This window comes from Haematobia irritans, chromosome 4 (genome assembly GCF_050003625.1).
Source record: "Haematobia irritans isolate KBUSLIRL chromosome 4, ASM5000362v1, whole genome shotgun sequence".
NCBI classification, from domain to species: domain Eukaryota; kingdom Metazoa; phylum Arthropoda; class Insecta; order Diptera; family Muscidae; genus Haematobia; species Haematobia irritans.
The window spans coordinates 1,896,433-1,922,995 of record NC_134400.1 but is presented as its reverse complement, the minus strand read 5'-3'; the positions used below and the strand labels follow the sequence as shown (position 1 = coordinate 1,922,995).

The 26,563-nt window shown below is 35.7% G+C and overlaps 1 protein-coding gene across 1 annotated transcript in view; it reads right to left on the bottom strand.

Annotated features, from left to right (window-relative positions):
- Nucleotides 1–3,420: 3,420 nt before the first annotated feature.
- The window catches only part of LOC142236969 (uncharacterized), a 242,965-nt gene continuing 219,822 nt past the window's right edge, over nucleotides 3,421–26,563 (bottom strand). Inside the window, exon 7 of the mRNA XM_075308251.1 lies at nucleotides 3,421–6,478. Within this exon, the coding sequence (XP_075164366.1) occupies nucleotides 6,197–6,478 (282 nt within the window). The 3' untranslated portion in view covers nucleotides 3,421–6,196. The remainder of the gene's footprint in view (nucleotides 6,479–26,563) is intronic.

The window sequence follows — 26,563 nt, the reverse complement described above, 5'->3', positions numbered from 1 at the left end:
CTTACAATAGTCCAGTTTTGATAGTGGGTAAAAAGGGTGTTGATAAGCATGGTATTCCTAAAAAGAGACTAGTAATCGATTTTCGGAAATTAAATTCGAAGACTACGGCAGATAGATACCCTATCCCAAATATTTCCATAATATTAGCGAATCTGGGAACTGGCAAATTTTTTACAACACTAGATCTTAAATCTGGGTATCATCAAATTAATATGGCGGAACATGATAGGAAGAAAACTGCATTCAGCATAAATAATGGAAAATATGAATTTTGTCGCCTGCCTTTTGGTCTTAAGAATGCTCCCGCCATATTTCAGCGGGCTATTGATGATGTTCTACGAGAAGAGATTGGAAAGTGCTGTCATGTCTACGTCGATGACATCATTGTGTTTTCACCATCTGCAGAAGAACACTTAGTGGATTTGGAGAGGATACTAAAAAAGTTGTTCGAGGCGAATATGAGGATTTCAGAAGAGAAATCAAGATTTTTTAAAGACTCCGTAGAATATTTAGGTTTTGTAGTTTCAGAAAAAGGTATCTCCACCCATCCCGACAAAATAAATGACATACTTAATTATCAGGTTCCGAATACTTTAAGAAGTTTGAGATCATTCATTGGCCTGGCGAGCTATTATCGTAGATTTGTTAGGGATTATTCGGAAATTTCGAAACCACTTACGAGGTACCTCAGTGGGAAAAATGGAAATGTAAGTAGTCGACAATCGAGAAAAATACCAATTGAACTTGATGAGAAGGCTTTGGGAGCATTTGGAAAAATAAAACGAATTTTAGCGTCGGAGGATGTGCTTTTGCTACATCCAGATTTCAATGAGCCATTTGACTTGACGACTGATGCGTCGTCACGGGCCATAGGTGCTGTACTTTCGCAAAAAGGCAGGCCAATTACTATGATTTCTCGTATGTTGTCTCCCGCGGAGACCGAGTATGCGACAAACGAGAGAGAACTTCTCGCTATTGTTTGGGCAATTCGAAAATTAAGGAACTATCTGTATGGTACAAAAAATTTAAATATTCACACGGACCATCAGCCCTTGACATACTCTACATCCGAAAACAACCCAAACCCAATGATCCGAAAATGGAAAGCTGCTATTGAAGAATATGCACCTAAATTCTTTTACAAGCCTGGTAAGGAGAATATAGTGGCGGACGCTTTGTCAAGACAATATGCAAATTGGTTAGATGCGGAGACAGATTCAGAAATTGGGAATATGGATAAGACCGTAGACAGTAACGCTACCGAAACGATACATAGCGAGAGGTCACTTACAGCTGTAATAAAATCAGTACAAAATCCCGTAAACTGTTTTAGGAATCAAATAGTCCTCACACAGGGCTCGGAACGAATAGTGCAGGTTAAGAAACTGTTCGAAAATTGCATTCGACATTACGTTACTTTCAAAGATATTCAAGACATCTGGATGGTACTCAAGGACGTTATAGACCCCAATTTAAGAAATGGACTATTTTGTGATTTACCCACATTAGGAAAAATTCAGGAAAAAATTTTAAACGATTTTCCTTCAATTAAAATTTTCCATACTGAGAAATTTGTGAATGATGTTACAAATTTAGATGACCAGGAAGAAATCAACGAACATAATAGGGCCCATAGGTCACCAACGGAAAATTTCAAACAGATTTTGAAGGATTATTATTTTCCGAATATGAAAAAGGGACTATTCGATATTGCTCGAAATTGTAAAATTTGTCACAATGCCAAATACAAGAGACATCCGAAAAGGGTTGAGATAGGTTTAACACCGATTCCTTCATATCCTGGGGAAATACTGCATGTTGATATTTACTCAACTGATAAAAAACTTTTTCTGACTTGTTTAGATAAATTTTCGAAATTTGCAATTGTAAAGCCCATACAATCAAGGAGCATTGTTGATATAAGGCCTGTCATGTGTGAAATTCTCAATATTTTTAGGGGCGTAAAGACTATTGTTGTGGATAATGAGAAATCTCTTAATTCGGAGACAATGAAATCTTTTATAAATAACAATTTTGGAGCAGAATTATTTACGGTACCTCCATTACATAGCTCATCGAATGGACAGGTGGTAGCACAATGACAGAAATAGCAAGATGTATTTGCCAGGAATTTAGCACAATTGACACTGTTGAGGTCGTGCTCATGGCTACTGTGAAATATAATAGATCAATTCATTCTACTACTGGTCATCGACCGATCGATATCATGGAGATATCCTCTGAAGATTTTAGAAACAAAATTAGAAATATTTTGTTAGCAAAACAAAAAAAGGATATGGACTTTCATAATAAGTCTCGATTTAATAGAACTTTCGAACCAGGTGAAAAGGTGTTTGTAAAAGTCAATAGACGTTTGGGTAACAAGTTAAGTAGAATTTATGAGGAAAAAGTTGTTCAGGAAGATCTGGGATCGGTGGTCAAGATTAATAACAGAATAGTTCATAAAGACAATATAAGGTAACCATTATCGAAAATCAATTTTATTGTTCAAAACATCAAAAACTAAAATCATAAGTATTAAATAAAATTTATGAAAATTATCGATGTTAAAAATAAAATAAATAAATAAATGATTATAAAAGATAAATTAAATATACTTCAAAAACCACTTTGTAAAAACAAAAATCTAAAAACTACAATTTAGATTCCAAATCGCCTGTAAATTATATTGTATGAAACATATTGTATTAAAAAAAAACAACAAAAAACAAAACAAGAAATAGATTTAATGATAATTACTAAATTAATATAAGAAAGATTATCGATTAGAAAGATTATTGAAAACAACCAGAATTGTAAATTTTTTTTCTATTTTTATTAATTGAAGAATAATGTGAAAAACACGTCTAATATTTGCTTTGTAAAGTCTATAAATTCACCACTGCCAAAATTTTAATTCAATTGTAAACCAAAAAAAACACCGTTTGAAAAAAATCACAAAAGAAAAAACTCACATTTCAAGTCGAGACGCCTTGAATTTGAGAGGGGGAGTAGTTAATAATTAGAAGAGGAATTCTCCCATTCATATTTATCTGTCTATGCTTTGTCTCCCAAAGCGTAAGAGCAAATTAGTGTTAAAGTGGTGAATTTCAATAAGTAATAATTTTCAATGCGATGTACTGAAATACTATTACAATAACAACACCACTTACAACAATTCATTCATAAAGAGAGTATGAATGAATGTTGTGATGAATGGGGAATTTGAATGAAGGCAGTCCAGTTATAGCAGCCGAGCTAAAAGATTCTCATAGAGAAATAACATAAGCAAAGACTGTCTCTGGGTTATTAATTAGTACTATAATTAAAACTATTTCTATGTAATAAAAATGTGAATGAAATTAAATAAAAATATTCTATTAAAAAACACTGAACTTGAATTTATTATTAATTAATACAAGAAAATACAAATACAAAAATAATTGCCAACCAAGTTAGCCTTTGTGACTTTGAAGTCAAGATTTGCATTTAAAACTGCCACCAATAAATCTGAGTCACTCTTTAGCTCACATACAAAAAATCAAATGTAAAGGAGTTCAGTAGTGTTTCTCAACTATTTCCTGTTAGAAATATACAACAGATTCTCCAAATGGAGCCTCCATAATTCCGTTTTATTCACATTCAGATAAATCACAGCAACATCATCCATGTAGTAGCAAAAACAACAGCAACAGCGATCGATTATGGTCATAAAATCAAATAAATTAGAATTAACACTTGTTGACATCATCCACTGAGTCACGTTTGAATCAGAGGGGGGTCATATCTATATCCTCTTTGCTTTACATCCAACCCAGGATGAATAGTTGGGAAGAGTGTAAATAATATTGGTTTGTTTGATTCAGTCGTGATATGGGAAAATCATTGGTTTATTGGAAAAATATCAGTCGGTGTTTGCTATTACATGTTGCGAAAAAAATTTACAATTTTACCTAAAAGATTATTAAGAACCAAAAATAATTTTTCTATATTTCAGCCTCTGATATTCTTAACGTCTTCTAAGAACGATGTTTGCTATTAAGCCTTAATTTGGGGAAAAAAGTTAGATTTTTGAGCAAAAACGAAACATTTTTTTCAGTGTACACTAGTTTTTTTAGGTTTCCGGGCTATTACGGAATATTACAAATGAGCCGGCACAAAAACTGGCATATAGTGGGTGAATATCACCCAAATTTTACTAAAAGACTTTTCTTAACTGAAACAACACGATCTCTAAAATCCACTTTTGATGTGGGATAAATTCGCCTAAAATATTTCATCAGATATTTCCCAATATAGTAGAGCTCAAATATTACTCTAATTTGGTATCGTATGTACTTAAGGGTGCCATGTCTGCTGCTATCTGAATAGAATTTTTTTGTAGGGTATAAAAACTCGGCCTTGTCGGACGTTAGGCCTTTCTCGTTTATTCCACTTAAGCTTTTCAGTGGCTCGCTCCTATGTCCATTCTGGGTAAATTTTCTATTATTTCCCATCCTCGATTCATTGATGATATTTGCTGCCAACAGTTACAATTGCTACAACATATAAAGATTTCACAGGAAATCAAAAGATTAATGCAAAAATCGTAGTGTTTTCAAATAGAGCTTTTACCGATCGACTACATTGATTTTATCCCCCCTCCCCTGCAAAAAAAAAGCACGAAATTGCTTTTTCTTGACATAATATCGTAGCTGTTTCGTGTTGTGTTAACATATTTTAAGGTTTAACGAGCACTTGCAGTAATCATAACATAACTGCAATGCGCAAGCGCAACCAACGCCTGACTGCGATGATCACAGAGCTATGGAAAGCCTACCGGACAAGCTTGGCATCTATTATTCGCTACTTAGTCCGTGATGGTTATTGCGATTTTGCTGCGTTCCAAAGTACAAGGAACAAAAACATCACCATTATTGCTGCTGCTGCTATTCTGTGGCTTGTTTTAAGTGTAAGTTATTTTAACATTCACAGCTTCGCGCTGCGATTTGCACCTTCACGCTAATTTGTTGGACCAAAGCTTCTGCATTCTGTAGATCAGGCTGGCATGTTGTTACTGTTATTTGCTGACAATGGCGCTGTTGTTGTTGTTTTTTGGAAGTTTTCAAGCGAATGTTGCTGCTCACTTTATAACGTGTCGATCGTGATGCTACTTTAAACATAGTTGTGTAACAGCATTATTGTTTCCCACAAATGTAGGGGAAACAGGTTGTATAAGGGGGAAGATGGAATAAATCTGCTCTTTCATAGCTTACATAGTTCCTCAAATGTTGGATTTCTGCGACCATTACACCCAAACCGTAACGCATTCGCATTGCTCTTAAGTGGTTCTTCGGTTTTCATCTCTGGCATCTACTCTGTGGTCCATTGTAGTCAGAGGCAATGCAAATTCGACTTAATGGAGGAGAGTATAGCTAAAGCATTGAGTTGTTATTTTCATATTTCGTAAAGAAAATTGTTTTTCATTTTCCAGTGTGGTGTGGTGGTGTATGCGGATTTGTTTGATTTGCCTACTGACTGACAGTGGAAAATCTATTGCGAAACAAAAGACTTACGGCACATACTTGTGTTCAACTTAACTCTCTTCACTCTTTGGGCCTCTCTGTCTGCGACTAAATCTCCAAAGGATCTTGGAGATACAATACGAATGGTAAATCTCAGTGCACTTTTCTTGCTTCGTTTGTCTTCTCCTATCCCATCACAGCACATCTGTTGTAGTCTCTCCACCATGGGGTTTTGGCTTTTGTCATTGTTATGCTTAACACATTCCTACGCTTTAATGAAAATGTTTATATCAATTTTCATTTTAGCACTCTTGCAAGCCCCGAGCATGTCATTTATAGTCCAGGCTGCATCGCTGTGTTGTTGTTGGCGTTTTTGGCCCAGTGGCAGCAGAATGCAATGACTCTGGATGGATGATAAATTTAGCATACCAAACTGTAATCAGACTGCCATTGTTGCTGCTTGCCTCCACATTTACTACAACTGAAGTTGTTGATGCAAGTTTACCCCATGACAGTAATGTCTGTGTATGTGCGTGTATATGTATTCCTGTAGTATGTGTGTATGGTTTTTATCGCACCTCATTAAATCAATATTTACTCGTTTGGCGTTCGCTTGTTATTTGCAAAAAACATGAAAATCGTCGTCATCATCTTCATACTTTAGAGTTGTAACTCCCCAACGCCATTGTCGTTTAGTCAAAGCTCCAACCGCAAAATCTTTTCCAATAATCTACTATCCGCCCGCCACCAATAATTCTTACACTGAACAAAATTGTCAATGCCGGCATCAAATCGAAACTAATTAAAATAGTTTTATCTGTAGAAGATGCTGATGAGGAATGTGGTAATTCCGAAACGGCTGTCCATCCAATCATCTTACAGTCTATAGGACTTTGCCCAAGTAAATTTGACAAATATACTTTTCCTCTGTTGGTTAAGCTTCTCTTGTAGTTTAGTCGACTCATGGTTTTAAGCTGAAATCAAAACAACAAATAAAATAGTTTTAATTAATTTTAATTAAAAAATAAATTAATTTAAAAAAAAAAATACAAAATACACTGAATAATTATACAAAATATACTGAATACATATAAGAAATATTATGTAACCTAAATTTTAATTTCTTTCGGGTGAAATATCTTTAAAAAAATTTTAATTCGTTTTGAAAAATGTCTTCATTAAATTTAGGATGGTAATTTTAGAAAAATTTCAAATTCATCAATAAATTAATCATAAACAAGTTGCATCCTTCATTTATGTTTTGTTATTTATATACAAAAAATCATATTTCAGTTGTTTTAGTTTCAAAATTTGGATTTCTGATTTGAAATTTACTCTTTCGTGAATAGCTTTACTAATATATCCAATAAAAATGTAAAATAGAAAATGTTACCATGTCTATCTTATATTTTATAAAACTTAGTTTATAATTGAACTGATTCCTCGAAATATATTTATTTCAAAGGAAGCGAGTTTTTGGATCATTAATACCGATCCAAAAACTCTTTGTTAGTAATACAAAGACTTTGTTATCTAGCATCCTAGCTAGATAACTTTAATTTTGTATGTATATTCAAAATTTTTGTTGGTCCATGATGGTTAACATTTTCAGTGTATCATCTACATTGGCATGGATCAACACATTCTCCGCCACCACACCACCACTACCCTCGGAGTAGATGGGTGTTAGATTCTGCTGGTCTGCATTGTCTGTTACTATTTCACTATCCGTTTTAGTTTCATGCCTGCTAAAACGCCTGTAGTGTTGGGTATGTGTGGAAATGGTTAGGTCTTTGGCACGCGGTGTGTGGCTATATGGACTTCGACACTTTTTCTTGCTGCTTGTCTGTCTGCCAATGTGCTGCCGGCTTCATAATTCTACGTTTACGGTTGCATCACTATCCATTTGGAATTCTAGTGGGCCATAAAGCGCATTTTCTAGTCTGCGTTCGGGTTTTATTTTTTTCTTCCTTTTTCCTTGCCATGGTGGAGGTGGAGATTGGTGTGTTGAGAGAATAGTTGGAAGCTATGATTGCATGGCATATTTTCCGAGCTTTTGTCCATCAGATGTCGGCGACATAGTGTTCTTATTGCCCCAAGTAAGTGTTGCCCATACAAACTGAGCAAATGTTTTGTGGCATTGTCGTGAAGTTGTTGGGTGCATGAATATGCCAGGATTCTAGTTTTTGTTATTGACCAGAATTCACAGGCATTGCAAGAAGGGGAAGCGAACTTTAGCTCACGTTGTTGTTTCGTACATGTTTCAAAAAGGCGCATAAATTCTGTTAGCTGCTCTCCCTCTTACATAATGTTGCTGGTATTTCACCTTTAAGGAATTTCTTTTACATTTTCCTCGTTTCGAATTCGCTATCGACATAAAGGTGAAGAATAGGTTTGGCTTTATGTTTCGTTTCTACATTTATGTGATGGTGTACCCTGCATGCCCGACCTAGCCAAAAGTCAATGAAAGTGGAACGGTGTGTTGAGATGTAACATGATTTTCTTGTAAATACTTGAATAATTGCAAAGACATTCTTGCAACTTAAGTATACCCACCCACCCCCAACCACCACCATCTATTGAACCATTGTACTTGAAAATTCTTCTTAATATTTTCCGCACTTTAGTGCCTCCTTCAATGAGCAGAAGCCTTTGAAGAAGGTGGTCTGACTATGAATAAATCAATAAGGATATCTGTAATACATATATGCTCTATATAAAAAAAATAATAAATAGAATAGTTTGAGAAAAATAGCTTAAAACATTAAGATGGTATTTGCGAAACTCTGGAGAAATATGTATGGGGGCTTTGTCTGAACGCTCAAAAGGTACAGTGAAAAACATCCTAGTGTAAAAATTAAAAATGAAATGAGGATATTATGGTCATATTTTTAAAAATCTAGGAGATACCATAAAGAAATATTTTAAGCAAATTTGCAGACAACCAGTCGACAAGGTGAATTTCAATGCCTCCATTTTAATTTTTGTGAAACTTGTCTAAAAAATGTGTAGCATAGTGAAAATTATATGGAATTTATTAATTTAAAAAATGTAATAACGGAATTACGTTCTTTTTTTCTTCTACTTCAAGTTACTTCAAGGTCGACTTCTCGCTAATATGGAAATGAACGTTAATTTTGGCAAAAGGGTAAGTAAACTTTTTAGTCCCATAGAAAAAAGTCTATTTCAGTTTCTCTTTTTTTTTGGAAAATGAATGATTTTCAATTTTAGAATCCATGATTGATCGCACATTTAAAGAAAAATGTTATAATTTAACTGAAATAATATACAAAAATATTTTAAATGAGTGATATTGTAAAACATTGGAAATCACTTAATCGATTTCGACTATTAACCCATTTCTCTTCCAAGATTACATTTTAATTTTAGTTAAGAAATTCGTTTTTTGGAAAAAATATTGACAATAATTCCTCATAATTGTTTTTAAATTTTATTTTTATAATTTTTTCAAATTTAAAAAGTATTTAAAAATATGGGTTTCCAAAATTTACCTTAAAACCCTTCATTTCCCGCGATTTTAGAATACATCGAGAGGTAGCAACTATTTTTAAAGGAGGATCCGTTTTTGTATCTGAATTCTGAAAGATGACAATTAATTGTAAACCAAAATTTTATTAAAATGTTAAATGTCGACTATATATCCGGATTGTGGAACCGAGATATTTCTGATGAATGAGATCTGTTTACCTTAGGCTCTGGTTTGAGAATTATTATACGACCTATGTTAATATATCGCACAGTTAAAATGTTAACAAGTTAAGCATTTAAAATGCCTTAAATAAGCCGCTTTGTCTTTGATGGTAACTCCCAAGAAAACCACATGAATGCAATCAAAAGGCAACTGTGCTTACTTGGTCTTCTGGTTACACAAAACCGAATTACATGCTTGCATCTTCACACTACCAGGAGACTGAGGGACAAGAGGATGAACAAATAATATCCAACTTGTCTTTTTAAGCCACAAGACAAGGGCCCCGACCTGCCATCACCATGGCATCATTGGTAGGGAAGGCCAAAAGAACAAGAGCAAGAACAACAGACTGGCATAAGGTGAGGTGATGAAAAAATAATTTCATTAACACCCGTGGTAACTTAAGCTCTTTAAACAGCGTCTTATGTCTATTAAATGGCCAGTGACCAAGTGGTCACATTGCATTGCTTCTCAAACTTGCAGGCAATTCAAAACGTCAGTCTCTCTCACAAGCCTAAGAGTGTAGACCAGGAAATTCCTCAAATATTCCCCCTCAGGTGTTTATAGCCAGAATACCGAACGAGTTGGTGGTTTTCTGGTTGGACGCTTTTTAATCTTGCCATAGTTAGCGTGTCACGGGTAAACATTTTTTCTCCGATTTAAGCATCGCTCATAAATTTCATAAATAATTTTTAAACGGATTTGCATACATTATACCCCAGCGGCTGAGCAACTGCAGCCGATGACATAACATAAGCGGCAAAATCAAATCGAATATGCCCATGTGCAGCAACACTAGCCACACAAAACCATGATCATACAGACCCTGGATGAATGGTGGAATTGCATTATCTTTGGGCTCAGATTTTGTCGCCTCGACTTCCAAAGACATTGCTAACAATGCACGATGCTCACGACTATCCCGGGTGTTGATAATGTTCAAGTCATTTCATTTTTGTTTTTAATAATGTCATCATTAGAATGTGTCAAATTCTTCACTGTAATTCCATGAGATATGTAACCCCTTGGACTTTGTGATATTGTTCTTTTTTATATTTTTTCTTTTGTCAGAGAATCTTTACCAAATTGATATGTTTTCTTATGCAAATTCAATGGTGGACCATCTTCTGGGCCATGGGAAAGTTTTAGAAATCGAATCGTTAGGTTGGGTGAAAACTAAATTAGTCCAAAGAAAGAAATGAATGGATTCCAGAAGCTACAAGACAAGATTACTGATAATTGTTGTCAATAGAATAGAACAGTTTGCTACACTTAGAGAAATATCTGAAATACTCAAATAGAAGCAATTAAATAGGGAAGGAAGTCCAGCTGAACCGATTCTTATGAAGGCAAATCCTATGGATAATGTACACTGAAGGAAGATTTTTTTCCGAGCAACGGAATTTTTGGCAAACGAGGTTTTTCTAAGGCTAAAAAATTACTTTAGAAGCTAAGAAAAATATTAGATTCAATTACTTCACCGTTTGTCGTAAATTAGGCTTTATTTGCTCGTAAATAAAAAAATATTTTATAATGCAGAAGAATTTTGTTTGTCCAAAATGTTAAAAGTCGTAGTAGTCGTAGTTGAGTAGTCGTTTAATTCGCTTCTTGTTGTTGGATAGTAAATGGCGCAGCGATATCGATTAGCGTTTCTATGTGACTAGTTTTTACGATGGTTGTAGTAAAAAATTGGTCCAGAGTGATCTGAAAGTGGCAGGGTAAGATAATGTGACCAAAATCAGGTGAGACAGTAGGCACTTCAACAGATCAAGTGGGTCGTATATACAAGAAATTATGTTCATGAGAAAGCCTTAAGGGATGTGTGTGTCGAGAAACATTCTGAATCCTGAGACCTTTTCAGATAACGGATAAGGGATCCACATCGGCTACCTGGAGAAGAATAGAAAGATCAAGAATGTCGATTCAATGCTGTATTGAGAAGAAAAATACAGGGCCTCGTTTGGAGAAGAAACAAGAGCTGTTTCACCATGCCGACTCATCGGTTTACATCTCCATCGTCACCCCAGTCGGATTGGTCGAATTAGGCTATGGAATATTGTGCCCAATCTCCAATATTCTCGTGATTTGGCACCACGGTTGCCACAGTTGGTAGAATTCTACCACAAATTGTAGAATTTTTACTGTTTGGAATATTTTGCAAAATAATCCTCACCAACTAAATTTTGAATAAAATGTTGACAAAATTTTTTATAAAAAATAAATGTAAATGGTAAAATATTTTTGGCACGAGTGGCAACCGTGTTTGGCACCATGTTAATTGATCGAAGGTGAAGGCTAATATCTGGTTTCATTGCATTTCCTTTGATGTTATTACGTCACCCTAGTATGATCTCTCTTACAATTTTCTCTACCGTATCTCAGAGTCATACCTTCCTTTACTCCGATTGGTATTCGATACATGACGTTAACCTCTACCTTCTACCCTCCACCAATCATACAAATATATGCTATATATAAACAGATTCCAAGATTTAATTTCTTGTTGATCTCCTGATTCAGAATTCTCATATGATGAATGATGTTTTTCTGGCATTTAATAGTGCAGCAAATCAGGCTATTTTAAATTGGGGTTTGCCATCCATTAATTTTTTAATTTTTATCCGATTTTCTGAAATGTGAAACATATTGTGTCGGAAAGTATTCTTTTTAAAGGACTACGGCTTTGACCGGGTCGATCCCAACCATATTTTGACTTGTTTCCATATCTCATCGATCAATGTCCGCTTGCATGGTAGGATATGTTTTTGAACCAACAATATACCAACTTCGGACTATTTCATGAAACATGGTTATTGGATGATTGAAGCAACTACATTTTGTCCAAAAGAAAAAAACGCGATTTTTATGTAGTTTTCTTTAACCGTCTGGAGATGATAGAGTCCAGCTTTAACGAAATTATTCAATTCGTGAATTTGACTGGTGCTCAGCTGGTTGGCTATGTTTGTAGGTTGTCTCCGATGATTGCGTGCATCATGTATGCCGCACGTAATGTAAATAAATTGTAGGCATATTTAGTTGATATCAACTGACGAGGCCAACGCCAACAACAACCACCACCACAACCATGGATGCTTAACTCGCTATGACCACTAAGGCACAAAGATGGTTGATGTTGTGCAACTGACAAACACTGACCATTTTTAGCTGAAATATGCATGCAATTCCTTAGGTCTCATAGCATTTGAACAAATTTCTGGCCCGAACTTGAAGAATCCATGGAGAGATAGAGCAACCCGAGAAGCCAGGGTTGGCGGCGAGGGTTTGGTCAGCTATGTGACATGTTTTTCCGTATGACCACTCAATTACGTAGACTAACTAACAAATCAAATGAAACGCAACTAAACTGATTTTCTTTCCCTCTTCGGTATCGTTGCGAGGGGAGTCTGTGCGGTAATACCAGGACAGTGTGGTCAGCTCGCTGAGAGTGGCTTAATAATGATTGTTGTTGATAGGGGTCGACGGACAGACTCAGTATTTGCTAAAGCACTACCACCTTCGGCAAGAGGCATAGTAAAAAATGCTGTCTCCTCTCCCAACCAGACCAGTGATGTTCTTTGTCAGGTCTGAAGTCGTACTCTGAGCAACACATGACCACATTTGGTGAAGCAGGCCGCAAAAAAGTGATGACAAGCTAAGAGGCCTTTAATTCACCATGATATCACCAGATATCATGCCGTGTTTACTGACCAATAAAATAAGGGTATGGCCAAGTTTTAAGTTTCATATGGAACAACGGCGTCGGCGTTGTCTTTTCCCTTTCGGTAACTAACTTCCCCAGACCACCGCACCTCATCACCTCCTGACAACAATGAAAGGAACACGACAACCTGGCCATGTTATGCGGCCGTTGTTGTTTCAACTCCTCGAGTGTGGGAAGAGAACAGATTTTTATTTTAACATGACATGCCATGCCAATTGTTAAACCAATAAACTTGAATTTGATAGTTTTAGTCTGGATTCTATGGTCTTCTGCCATCAGGCCATTGCAGTTGCTCTTGGCTGCAAACGCAACAATGTTGTCCTCCTTCTCAAGAAGAAGGGGGTCACGACGTCAACAATTCTGGTGTTTAATAATTTCCCGTAGTGTAATATTTTGATTTTGATTGCATTCGGTTTTCCGAATTTCCAAGAAAAAATAAGCAAACATTCATCAACCCACTTGCCTTCTTCCTCTTCTTCGATTTCTCCTGAGCCATAAACTTGCAACCCTAGGCAATCTATCAGACAGCCAGTCATCACAACAGTTGCTGTGGCAAACGATACATTTCCGTTTGGCAATTTGATGAAACTCACCCACCATCTAGACCATCGACTTCTTGTTGAAATGAAATGTCAAATATTTGTGGCCAGAACTGTTGACAATAACTGATTAGCTATGCACCATAGTTTTGGGTAACCAAGAGACGGACAAACCGCCAACTGTGGTCTTTTTGGCCAACTAATTCTCGCACTCTCTCCAGGAGCCCAACCCAATGTGTGGTCAATTTTTGGATGGATTGAATGTCCATTTCATTGTATGGGTCTAAGGGTCTATAGCTCGTTTTGTTGTGGAAATAAAAATGCGATATTTTGCCAAGAAATCAATTGTTGGCCATTAAACGCAACCAAAATATTTTGGGATTAGATACTGCCTGGGCCAATGAAATGGCTTTTGTTTCAACATCCAAATGTCTATCCTTTTAATTTCCTTACAAGACAATAAAGACTATAAGTAATTCTGTGAAATGGCAATTTTCACGGCAAAAACTCAGCCATAGTAACCAGCTAAACAACCATCATTGGTGGTCTGCCAATCAACAAAGAAACAGAAAAAGAAAAAATCGAAATGAAAATGGAAACACATAAGTCAAGATTTTTAATAATCCATAAAGAAGAAATGCCATACTCGCTCACCTACCTGCTCACGCAGTAAGAGCGACTGTGTGTAAGAATTTTGCTATGCAATGCTCCTTAGATGGGAAATCTTCAATGAATAGTCTGACAACCTGTTGGGTTGTCTTCATGGCTTTGTTCCATTTTCATAAGAACGGATTTTCATACAATTCTCTGTTCAATCACTTACCAGGGATGTCCACAGGGGGAATTTGGATTATCCTTCTTTGGAACTCTCAAAAAGATGTAAAGTCCATAGAGCCAATTAGGAAACAACAATGATTTTGAGAAATGTAGGGGACAATTCATCCAGAATATTTATTTGGACTATTAAGTTAGTATGAAAGGAGTTTTTCACAGTGAGCATCTATTGTGAGGATATCGAATATCCTGTAGCAGGCTACATAAGTAGGGTTTCTTGGATACCCACTTTGCGGTGAAAATTTAAAAGAAGTTTTATACGCTATTGGTATTGGTGTGAAAAATATTTTTATTGAGTCGAAGCCATTCAAAGATGCTTGTTTTATTGCTTTGAATCTACCAAAGAACTAATTAAAAGCTGCACGACTATTATCCAGTCCATCCCTGTGCAATAACATTATTTAGCGCATTCATAGTGGCATGCATTTTAGTCCTTACCTTACTCTGTAAAATGGCCCATATAGTAAAGTCGGAAAGACCGATTCTTAGTTGTAGGTTTCGGCCTCAAATCCTACTATATATAATCCCTTCCCCTTTCGAAGTCGTTCGGTTAAGCAACGCGTATAATATGGTCATATTTCTACCAATCGGGTCATTCCTACATATATGTAGGAGTTAAATTTAAATCATGTCTGAATTTGTCTGAATTCAATGGAGGTCGTGTTTGTGCTAAATAATATAGCAGTCTCTTTCTTGGGAAAAATAAACACATGGACAGACGGACATAAAATGCAGGTAAATCCAATTGATGTTGATTTTACACTCTTTGGGGTTTGGAACGAGCATTTTTGTACAATTTCCAAGATCAATTAGGCCATATGCATGTGACCCTAAGAAAAATATTCAGCATACGAGATAATCTTAGATTAATCGATTCTTTGACACCATATCAAATTAAAGTTCTCTTCGATGAAATATAACCAGAGAGTCGTTGTAGGAAATGCAATTTGTCTCTTCCTTGGAATTGTTCTTTGCATCATATCTTAGTCTATTGTTTAGGTGTCACATCCCATGTGGTCTTATCTGTGTGAATGGCAGTGTAGGATTCCCCAGTGCTCTTTATGTGGAAAAACAAGTAGAAATCAATTTTCTTTTTAACAATCTTGTTAAATCTCTGATAGATGTTTCCAGACACACAGCATCAGTCTTTGAAATGTGGGTGTTCTTCTCGTAGCCAAACAATGAATAAAGCGGATGGACGGACGGACGGACATGGAATACGATTTCTACTCGATTAAATAGCTAGCCAAAATGAAAGTGGGAATAGGGTGAAGCTGTGGCGAACAGGGAGTAGAAGAAAAAGACCTGCCAGGAAGCACGTGTGTTGTCACTTTTTCTAGTACTTAAGGCACAGAGAGAACACCAAACCTTCACACACGCATTGCAATCGACCTACCACAACTGCTGTTTGGCACCACCACAATAACCAATGTTGATGCTATTGTTGGGGCTTTGTTAGAGGAGGCTTAATCCTTTCCATAGTTCTGGACTCATGTGGTTGCTGTTTGGCTGTTTGTATCTTATATTATGTTCTACTCATTCAACGATCTCTCCCCACTTTCCACCAACTATTCAAACTTCATCTCAATTACGATACGTACGACTACATCTAAGAATACGTAAAATTCCCCATTTATTTGGTAGGATACAATCGTTTCGATTTTTTTTCCATCATGTTCAGATGTGTAGAGAAGTTTTCTCTGCCTTTGTTTCCCAATCGCTTAAGTTTCTTATACATGTCCATGGGGTTTACCGAGGATATGGATTTGTTCTAGGATCTACAAAGGTGATTTGGATAGAGTGGAGTGACCGGGCTTGTAGTGTCGATTGCTATAGATGTGGTCGTATGCCGCATGGCTTCATTAAATTGATTGCCATGTTATGAGGCTCTAATCAGCAATCATAACTGCTTTAGTTCTGAGCAAGTATTTGTTGAAGCTTGCTCTATCTATGATGGTATGTTGCTGTGCAGAGATATCAGTGGAGACTTTGTCTGGCTACCTTGAGAATTTGGTAAACATTTAAAAATTCTGCTAAACTTTATAAAAAAGCTCCAAGAAAAAAATAAGACTACCCCTGTCGAGTATATACGAGGGCAGTTCGGAAACTTCTTAGCCTAGCACAAAAAGCGCCGTATAAAAAGAAAAAAATTAAGTGTTTTGGAAACTTCCATCTCTGTTATGAACACATGTTAAGTTTTGTTTCGATCTGGCAACTCCTTCATATAGAAGCAGGTGTTCAAAAAAGACGCATCCGCAACGGAAAAATTTGAAATGCGTGCTGCCATTAAATATTTACATAAAAAACGTTTATCGGGACAAGAAATTCATAATGATATGGTGAATGTGTTAGGTGAAAGTGATCCTTCATATGCAACAGTAAAAATTTGGGTTGCTGAATTTAAACGTGGTCGTACAAGCATTGAAGATGAATGAAATTGTAGCTGAAGTGCATGATATGGTACTAAATGATCGACGAATAAAAGTGCGTGAAATTGCTAATATCATGGGCATCTCAAATGATCGAATCCCTTTAATTTTGCATGAAGAACAACAGATGGAAAAGCTTTCTGCAAGATGGGTGCCGCATTTGTTAACAGTCGATAAAAAACGCATAAGAATGAAAATTTCTCAAGCTTGTTTGGATCGTTTTAAGCGAAATAAAATGGATTTTAAGCGTCGTTTCATAACTATTGATGAGACATGGATCCAAACAATGGACTGAAGCTGGAGGAAGTGCCTCAAAGAAGGCAAAAACAATTCAATCGGCTGGTAAGGTTATGGCAACGGTTTCTTGGGACTTCAAAGGTATTTTATTGATTGACTATCTGCAAAAGGGTAGAACAATAAATTCAGTGTACTATTGCAACCTTTTGGATCAATTAACCCTTACACTACCGATGTCCACTTAGAAGGACATTCGAGATATACAACAAATTCTATTTTCCCACTTAGTTTCGATTTATTTCTCGATGTTATTTTAAAGTAGAGGCTTTAATCTAAATAAGCTATAAATATGGTGAGGTCTAAAATACATTTTTATAAAATTTTTTTACAATAGGCGAAAAATACTACAATTTGGGACAATTTTTCTAGTAATGGATATTCCAACTAGCGCTTATTTTCGTAAGGGCATTTGGTCACAATTCAATAAAGAAAAATAAAAGTTTTTAACATTAGGTTTATTTCGGTAGTGAAAGGGTTAAATTTACAAATTCGAGAAAAACGTCCTGGCTTACAACACAAAAAATTATTTTTCATCAAGACAACGTACCAGCGCACAAGAGTGTTTTAACAATGGCTAAAATCAACGAAGTAAAGTACGAGTTGCTTGACCACCCACGTTATCTCCTGATTTAGTCCCCAGTGACTTTTACTTCTTCCCAAATCTAAAAAAATTCCTTGCTGGCAAGCGTTTTACCTCAAATGAAGATGCAATTACAGTTGTAAACCACTATTTTGAAGACCTTGAAGAAAACTATTTTAATCAAGGGATAGAATTGCTAGAAAAGCGTTGGACTAAGTGTATTGAAGTTTCAGGAAATTATATTGAAAAATAAAAATATTTTTAAAAACTAACTATTCTCTTTCATTGATAGGCTAAGAACCGTTTCCGAACCGCCCTCTTATGTGATAGCCGTTATATAATATTTTGTATATTTTTCATGGAGTAAATAAATATACCACTATATTACCAATATTCCCAATTTATGTTTTGATAACGCTTAACCGGGAAAATCGTTTCAGATTAGATTTAACCCACAGATTACCACAAGACCTATACTCGTAGTTTTAAACCTTTAATTATATAATTGGGTACGACAACCATGAATAAGTAATGCATTTGCCATCTTGATTGAATTTGGATATTAGCTCCTAGATCACCTAATTTTACCTGAGGCAGCGTTTCTTCGTGAGCACCCACTGCGCCTTGTTGGTATCATCACGTAAAAAACGACAATTCTTGCTCTTAAAAGGTACAAAACGTACTCAATGTACTCATACATAGGTGCAGAACTGGAACAGAAGTAGTTCTTACATAATGTATCACAAGGTATAAAAGGGAATTTTTGTTGAAAACATTCCCAAATCTTACTTCTAGGCAATTGAATAGTACAGTAATAGTTTTAGAATTCGGAATTTAATGAAAAATAATAGATGGGAGAAAGAAAGTTAAGTTTTTGCTATATGGTACCAATTTAGTACCATAACGTACATACATATCTTTGTGTAGCAATTATGTGTGGTACTGTATTGTGAACTTTAATTAAGCTATGGTTGGATACAGGCCCAACAACAACGCAAAGAATTCTTCTTAATTTTTCTTCATATTTGACTCTATTGTCATCCCTGTTGCATGCAATCGACATTTGATGATTCAATGACTTGCAATTACTTTTGAAAATTTTCCCTGTATTTTGTCTCATTTTGTTAGATTTTTTCCCGATTTCATTCTTTTTCTTTCATCGCTTGGTCATCTTTCTGTCAGGTTCTCCATCATCGTCCTCATCCATAGTTATTATGATTATTATTACAGCCGTTGTGTTTAACTACTTTAATTTTCATTGAGTGTGAGATGCTACAATCGCAAATGGGAGAATCCATGGTATGGGATAGGAAACGTAGCAGCTATGAGGAATTTTTAGAGGATACCAGAGCCAAGGTCTGAGATCATTGACAAGATTTGTTCTCATTTTCTGTATTATGGAATTACCCATTTCTGTTGCTTCCTCGCTTTTTTGCTTTTCTTATTTTAGCGTATTTTCTATCTTAGGATTTCTCATCTAATTTGAGGTGGTGTTTTTTCCAGAATAAAAATAATCGTGCTCAATTTCATCTTTGGCTGTTTCTCTTAGATTTTAGGTGAATAGTTGAAAATCCTGCTGCCATTGTTGCCTCTAAGACAGCCATCATTTTCATAACGAGATTAAAATAAGAAGCAAATAAAAAAACAACACATTCAGAGGAAGAACCACAGTTGATGAGGATAGTGAAGATGACGAAGCTTGGGTTAAGGAAACCAGCAGGCCGTATGGCTTACTATGCTCCTTAAGCAAACTAATAATTTTCTAGTAACGCCCCCAACCAACTCAAAACAAAGCCAAAGAATCGGGAAGAGTTCAGAGTGAAGAGTTCTTAACACATCTTGCGGTTTCGAAATGAGGATAACATCTCTTGGCAACTAGGGCTGGCTATTGCGGACCCATCCGTGTTTTTTTTGTGAACAAATCGTTTGTCCGTCTGTCTGTCTGTCCATGGGTCCCATCAGTTCTTTTCAACAATCATAATGATCGAATTTGAAGGTTGTTTTAGCGCCGCATGTGGTTGTTGTTTGGATATTGCCAGTTGTTCTTGTAGTTGTAGCCGATTCAGTTGTTTTGGCTCTTGATTTATTTTTGATTTCTTCCATTTGAGTCTTTAATCATTTGTTTAAGTATGTGGTGCAGCAGCTTAGCTCAAAGCAGCGTTATAGCCATCATTTTTCGGCACATGAGTATTTGTTCAGATCGAAATTGGAGGTGGTAACTTGTTAAGAATTCGTGCGTTCTTCCCCCTTTCTCCTGCCGCTGATTACTTGACTCTGGACTTTGGTGCCTTCTGCTGATTGCTGGTAGACCTCAGCGTGTGAGCGTTTTTTGATTGGGTTTAGTGTTATGTTTTTTTGTTTTTGCCAGGTAATCTTGTTGTTGAATGTTTTCGGAGGATTATTATCAAAAGTCATCATCGTAAATGTGGCCATAATTTGTGTGGCCATGTGTATTTCAGTATGGCAGCCAAGCCTATTAGAGATTTTGTTGTGAGAGGCTAAGCAGGAATTGTTATTAAAAGATTATTAATTAATGAATTGCTGTTTCCCTTTTAGATGGTAGCAAAATTTGATATTCGGCCAATAATCATGACATGTGTTGTAATGATCTTGTTAACGAGGTCTAAACAAGGTTTTGCAACTGATATTGTGTAACGGGCGTATTATTGTCGGTACAAGAAGAAAAGAGCATTAAATGTATCCACGATACGAAAAGATACAAACTATGAGATTGTCCTCCCAATGAAGGTGTACCTGGGCATAGAAATTAAACATGCTGAGAGAAGATATTTTTCGAGAATATCGTAGTTACAGTAGGGAGAAGGATATAGTTAACAAGACAAAAATAAAGAAAGACCTAAAAGAGAAGAGTTTTTATGTAGATCTCGTAGCAATATTTCGATATACATCCACTAAAAGTGCACTGAAAATAAAATTGACTTGGTCTCAAACATTTTAGTCTTTAATTAAAAATTTTGGTATTAAATATGCATCAAAGACGTAAGTTTCCTTATAACGAATCAAAGTTATACATACCATGTACCATGTTGTTTGAGTTCTCCTTTAAGAAGAGGTTAGAGAGAAGTCTATCAGTATTGACATCAGACTAATCCCAATAGTCCGGTTTGGCAAAACCGACATGTTGAGCATTCCACCATGATGACACTCAATTCCAATTCTTAATAACTATCAACATTTTGGAGAACTATTTCCAAATTTTTTAACATCATACATTCCATTTATTCGCTTCATTGCCATCACTTGTTTTCGAGTACACCACCCAAACCAATGTACCGCATACCTTGATGATTGTGTATGGTCCTGCTGATGGTTGATAGCTTCTTTTAACTTTTCGACATGGCCTCGCCACAAATATTCCTGACTTGATGTATTGAAATGCGAATGCGCACCGCTATACAGCTCCAGCTCTTTTACGATATTGCGATTTATGAGTTTGCCCTCAAACAGTCACCGACATTTTCATTATTATCGTCAGGCATGGCAATGCCATGGCGATCTGAAACGTTTTGCTCGTTGTTTGGAAATGAATGATGCCAAAATGTTAAAACGTTTCCCATGTTTTCGTTTTATGGAATACCGTTCCATCGTCTGCTCTCTATTGTAGCTGATGTGCTCTGCTATTTAAATTTGTAGCAGCCATGCTTTTTGGCATTCGAAATGAATTCCTGTTTGGCGGTTGTCCGCCTCAGTCATGAAATGAGCGGTTTGCTGCTTCTATTGTGGATGAGTCCAGTCAGTGCTGTCAGTTTGACAAGTCTCATAATAACTTTATGGTTGGGGTTGTCTTTGTTGGTCGTGTTATTGCAATTGTTTTAGTTGCTGTTGTTGTTGTTGCATGACTGCAAGTCATCCATTGCCTTGAGGTGAAAACTTAGTGGCAGCTTTATACTGTAAATGTGGCTGTAGATTCTCTCCAACTTTTTATTTGGTAAATGAAGAGCTTGTTACCAAAACTGACAACTGCATAATTTCGAATATATAGCAGTCGCTATGAATGCCATTTGGTGGTCGATCCAATGAACGAAGAATGGGCGACTGGTTTATGTGATTCAGTTTTTGTATACCCTGTACCTAAGGTTAAGGGAAGTATGGTAAGATTGCTATTCCCTTTGTAAGTTATCGAAATATTGGTCTGAGATTTCACAGATTCTTCAACGAGGTGTAATAAGAATGTCCGTTGTTTTAGCCTCACTTAGAACAGGTATGAACAATGCAGTACTATAGTATACTTTTTCACCCTGGTGAGTACCGTAGTACCCCTGCGAATGATTTCAACCTATATCAGTATTCACGGTACAATAATTTTGACAAAAAGTTTCGATTTATGTGATTGTATAAACATTGGATAAATTTTCTTGTATTATAATTATAAGAATCTGTTGTTCTTGTTGAACGGATTTTTTTTAAATAAATCAAATCAATAAAAAAATATTTTTTTAGAAAGTCTTTGACAAACTTATTTACTAAAGTTCTTTTACAAATTTGGCAAAACAGAAAATTTGCGGGAAGAAAATCTCGATATAGTAAAAGCCAGAGTCAAAAACACGATTTTCTTGAATTTCAAAAATGTTTTAGTCGGATCACATGCATGTGATTCTATATTACGCAACAAGCATCACTAGAAATGAATTTGCCGAACTCAGTGCTGAAGTATGTTTTTGTTGAATAAAAACCTAAATTTAGCGAAAAGTACTTCTTCACTAAAAAAAAAACCCTTTTTTTAATTTCTTAAAAATTGTTTTTTCCATCCGTGACTTAGAGTATTCAGTCCATTGGTGATGAACTTCTCTCTCACCAAGCCTCACTAGAAATGAATTTGCCGAACTCATGGCTGAAGTATGTTTTTGTGGAATAAACCCCTAAATTTAGCGAAAAGTAATTTTTCACTCAAAAAAATACATTTTTTGTAATTTCTTAAAAATGGTATTTTCCATCCGTGACTTAGAGTATTCAGTTTTGTATGCTTACAACGTCCCTTGCGAGCTATTTTTTCTATGGTACCCATTTTGCAGTATTCCTAAGTTGCAATACTGCCGTATGTTTTGGTTTTCCTTTCTTTTCATTCCGACGTTGTTAATTTCTTGCTGTATCTTACAGCATTTTAAGCCAAAGTTGTTAGGAAGAGGAGGTAGTGGGTTCCCATTAGAGGTGTACACGTGACACGAAATTGTCGTGACTCACGAAAATTTTCGTGATTCGTGCGTGAGTCACGCTTATGACAACAATGTGAGTGTGCGTGGGCGTGATTAACAAACCAAAATGTCGTGCGTGAGCGTGAGTCACGAAAATAATATCTTCGTGAGTGTGCGTGAGTAACGAATTACACTCACGAAAATATTCCTGCTCACCAACATAAATCGCTTAAGAGTTAAATTCAATTACAATTTTAGTGACACATGGGATGTTAAAAATTTAATAACACTCTCGATTTTAATAATGCTCATGTTTTCAAAGTAGCTTGCTCTTTTAACCCTTTCACTACCGATGTCCACCTATGAGGACATTCGAAAACGACACCAAACTCTATTTCCTCACGATGTTATTTTAAAGTAAAGAACGTAATCTAAATAAGCTATAAATATTTTCCATATTGGTGAGCACAAAAATGCATTTTTATAAACTTCTTTAACAATAAACAAAAAATACGAAATTTTGAGTCCAATTTTCTACTGTATGTCTGTAGTATTTAAATAGACATTCTTACAAAATATAGTTGATATTTTTTGGGCCCTCTTTTGTATTTTTTCTCACACTTCAAAAGATATTATAGACCAAACAGCACTTATTTTCGTCAGGCCATTTAATTACAATTCAAGAATGAAGTTTTCAGAACAATCTCATATAGCTCTTGAAGTAATTGAGGTACGTCCTCAAAATTACAATTTTTGTTCTAAATGATGTTAGTACAAGTAAACCCAGAAGAAAAATTTAAGTTTTTAACATTGGGTTTATTTCGGTAGTGAAAGGGTTAAGTATGAAGAAGTAAAGACAAAATTGCTGGCAAACTTTAATTGTGGGGCACTGGGAAACCCCCACATGCAGAGAATACTCCATGAAATTCTCAGAATGTGTAAGTGTTTCATTGAACCATGTCGTGTTTGATTTGTATCGCCCTATCTTCTATATTCAAAGAGAATATTCTAATCAATGCACTAAATATGTTTTCCAGAGCCGCCCTTTCAAGCTCCCATTAAATCTTCCTCTCAAAAATCACACGAAAACTCCGGCAATATTACTGCTCAGATCTTTCTTTAAAAAATTACACGAAAATCTGGCAATATTACTGTTCAGATGCTCAGATCTGCCCGAATGTGTTTTTAATCTCCGTCCATTTGCATAAGCCATTGGTAGTTGTTCAAAACGAACAACGAAATGGACAACTAAACTTAGGCAAATAAGCGACAGGGGACAATAAAAACAAGCGACTTGTATATCCTCGAATGAGACTGACGATTGGTTGTGCGCTGGGCATTCACAGCCTAACAAAAAAGAAAAGGCAATTTGCTTTGCTGTAAATACATTCGGTAGGTAAACCTTCCAACTCCGGCTTCGTTATCCAAATTTCCCTGCAGCCTAGCGCAGCCTTTGTCTAAGCTGTCGTCTCGTTTTTGAGCGGTGTTCGGCATTTTGGCAATGGCTGATGATGGTTTCGACCCTCGTTGAGTTTAAATTATATGTTCGCGTTCAAATTATTGTTTACTTAAAGGAGCAACAACACCAACAACTACAACATCCATAGACAACAATGAAAATATCTTCAAGGAGTATTGTGGTATTCCTTGATGTTGCTGTCGCACAACCCCAAAACACAGTAAAGTACCGAACAAGCCGCTTTGAGCTGGTTGAAATTTTGATGTTTCGTTGCTCCTCTTAGCCTTCTTGGCTGGAGGATTCGATTGGTAATTCGTTTACAAATTACTATGTCGGCCTTTCGCAGTTTTTCGTCAGTTCGTTGAGTAGATAATGGCCTATAGATCGATCAACAAACGTCTATGACTGACTGACTACCATCATTTGCAACAAGGAAGGAAGGTACAACAAAAAACTACAACAACTCGCCAAGAGCTTGTTAAGCCTTGTTCACGTTTGGCAGCTGGCATGGCAATCTTTTGGCCCCTGTGCTTTCATTTACCATTGAACTTCGGATTGAGTGGACAGGCGGAGAGATGATAATCTCCCGGAGCTCCCTTTATTGGTTGGACACTATGGAATTAAATCATGTCGGTTTCATGTTATTTTATAATAGCCCAACACGGGGGATTCTGTTTGTTCGGTTGTCGAGAGTCAAAATTTTTTTCATTTTGGCCTGATCGACAGCGCTTGGTTATGTACTTTCCAAAAACCATGTTTACTTGTTTATCAATTGACTGAGTTTTTCTAGCTTTGTCGTCGAGTATTCTTACAGGCAACACATCAAAATCTGATCCCTTGTGATTATTTGTAATAAGGCAAAGGGTATTCTTATTGGACTGAAGCAAATTTTAAATAAAAAAATTTGGACAAAATGTTCTACAAATAAAATTTTCAGCAAATTTTCTTTCTATAGGAATACAATTTTGAGAAAATTTTCTATAGAAATAAAATGTGGACAAAATTTTCTATAGAAATAAAATGTGGACAATATTTTCTATAGAAATACAATTTGGACAAATTTTCTGTAAAAATAAAATTTGTACAAATTTTCTATACAAATAAAATTTTGACAAAATTTTCTATAGAAATAAAATTTTGACAAAATTTTCTATAGAAATATAGAAAATAAAATTTTCTATAGCCGACTATCAAACCCTTTTTCGGAAGGTTCAAGTGTAGTTCACTTTGGGTTGAGTGAATTACCCGAATTTATTCTGATAATTGGTTGATAGTTTTGCTGCAAGTAGAGGATGCTGATGAGGAATGTGGTAATTCCGAAACAGCTGTACATCCAACCATCTTGCAGTCTATAGGGCTTTGCCCAAATATATTTGACAAGAATACTTTTCCTCTGTTGGTTAAGCTACACTTGTAGTTTAGTCAATGCATGGCTTTAAGCTGAGATCAAAAACAACAATAAATAAAATTTTGACAAAATTTTCCATAATTTCAATATCGTCTTACAAATTTGCGTCTTCCCTTTAAATATTCAATTACCCAGCAAAAACTGGGAGAGCACTAGTGATTCTTCCAGCAATACCGGTAATCAAAAACTTACTACTTGTAGTATTACCTGCACCCTCAAAAAATCGGTTCAGTAACATATACCCCAAACACATTTTGCTTCAAGCATATATATTTTCAGGATTGGTCCAAACAAAATATTGTTTGTATTGTTCAAACATATCATGTTTCACCTTAGGGCATACGCTGGTAGAAAAAAAAAATTGATAACATTTTCTTTGTGTTGAAATATTTTTAAGGCATCAATTGGTTACTTCCATTATTTTACTTACAGCATACTCTCTAGGTCTCTCTTTCTAAACACATATATTATTATAGCCCATTTCTAAATTATTATATGTTTGAATTTAAGCATATTATATTTACAAACATTTTATGTCCCAAATATAATATGTTCTAATATATTAACATATATGTCCCAAACATGTTATGCTAGTTTATGAACATTATATGCTTGCACTTAAATATATTGTGTTATGCGCTTTACAGACTAAATATCAGTTATTCCGGACGGAATGTCGGTGTTTGTAAAGAATCTTACTGTGTGTCGGATCCATACGACTTGTCGGCGATGATAATCGGTAAATGTGTTATCGATCCCATTAACATGCAGCAGTATGATTATGCCTTCGGACTTAACTTATAATGTGCACAATATATGGGATGGGACACGAGCACTGCTGTCCGGAATAACTGATAGTCTGTAAAGCGCATTAAAAAATTTGCGTTGCAAACATATAATGAACAACAGTCTTTTTCGTCCGTGTGG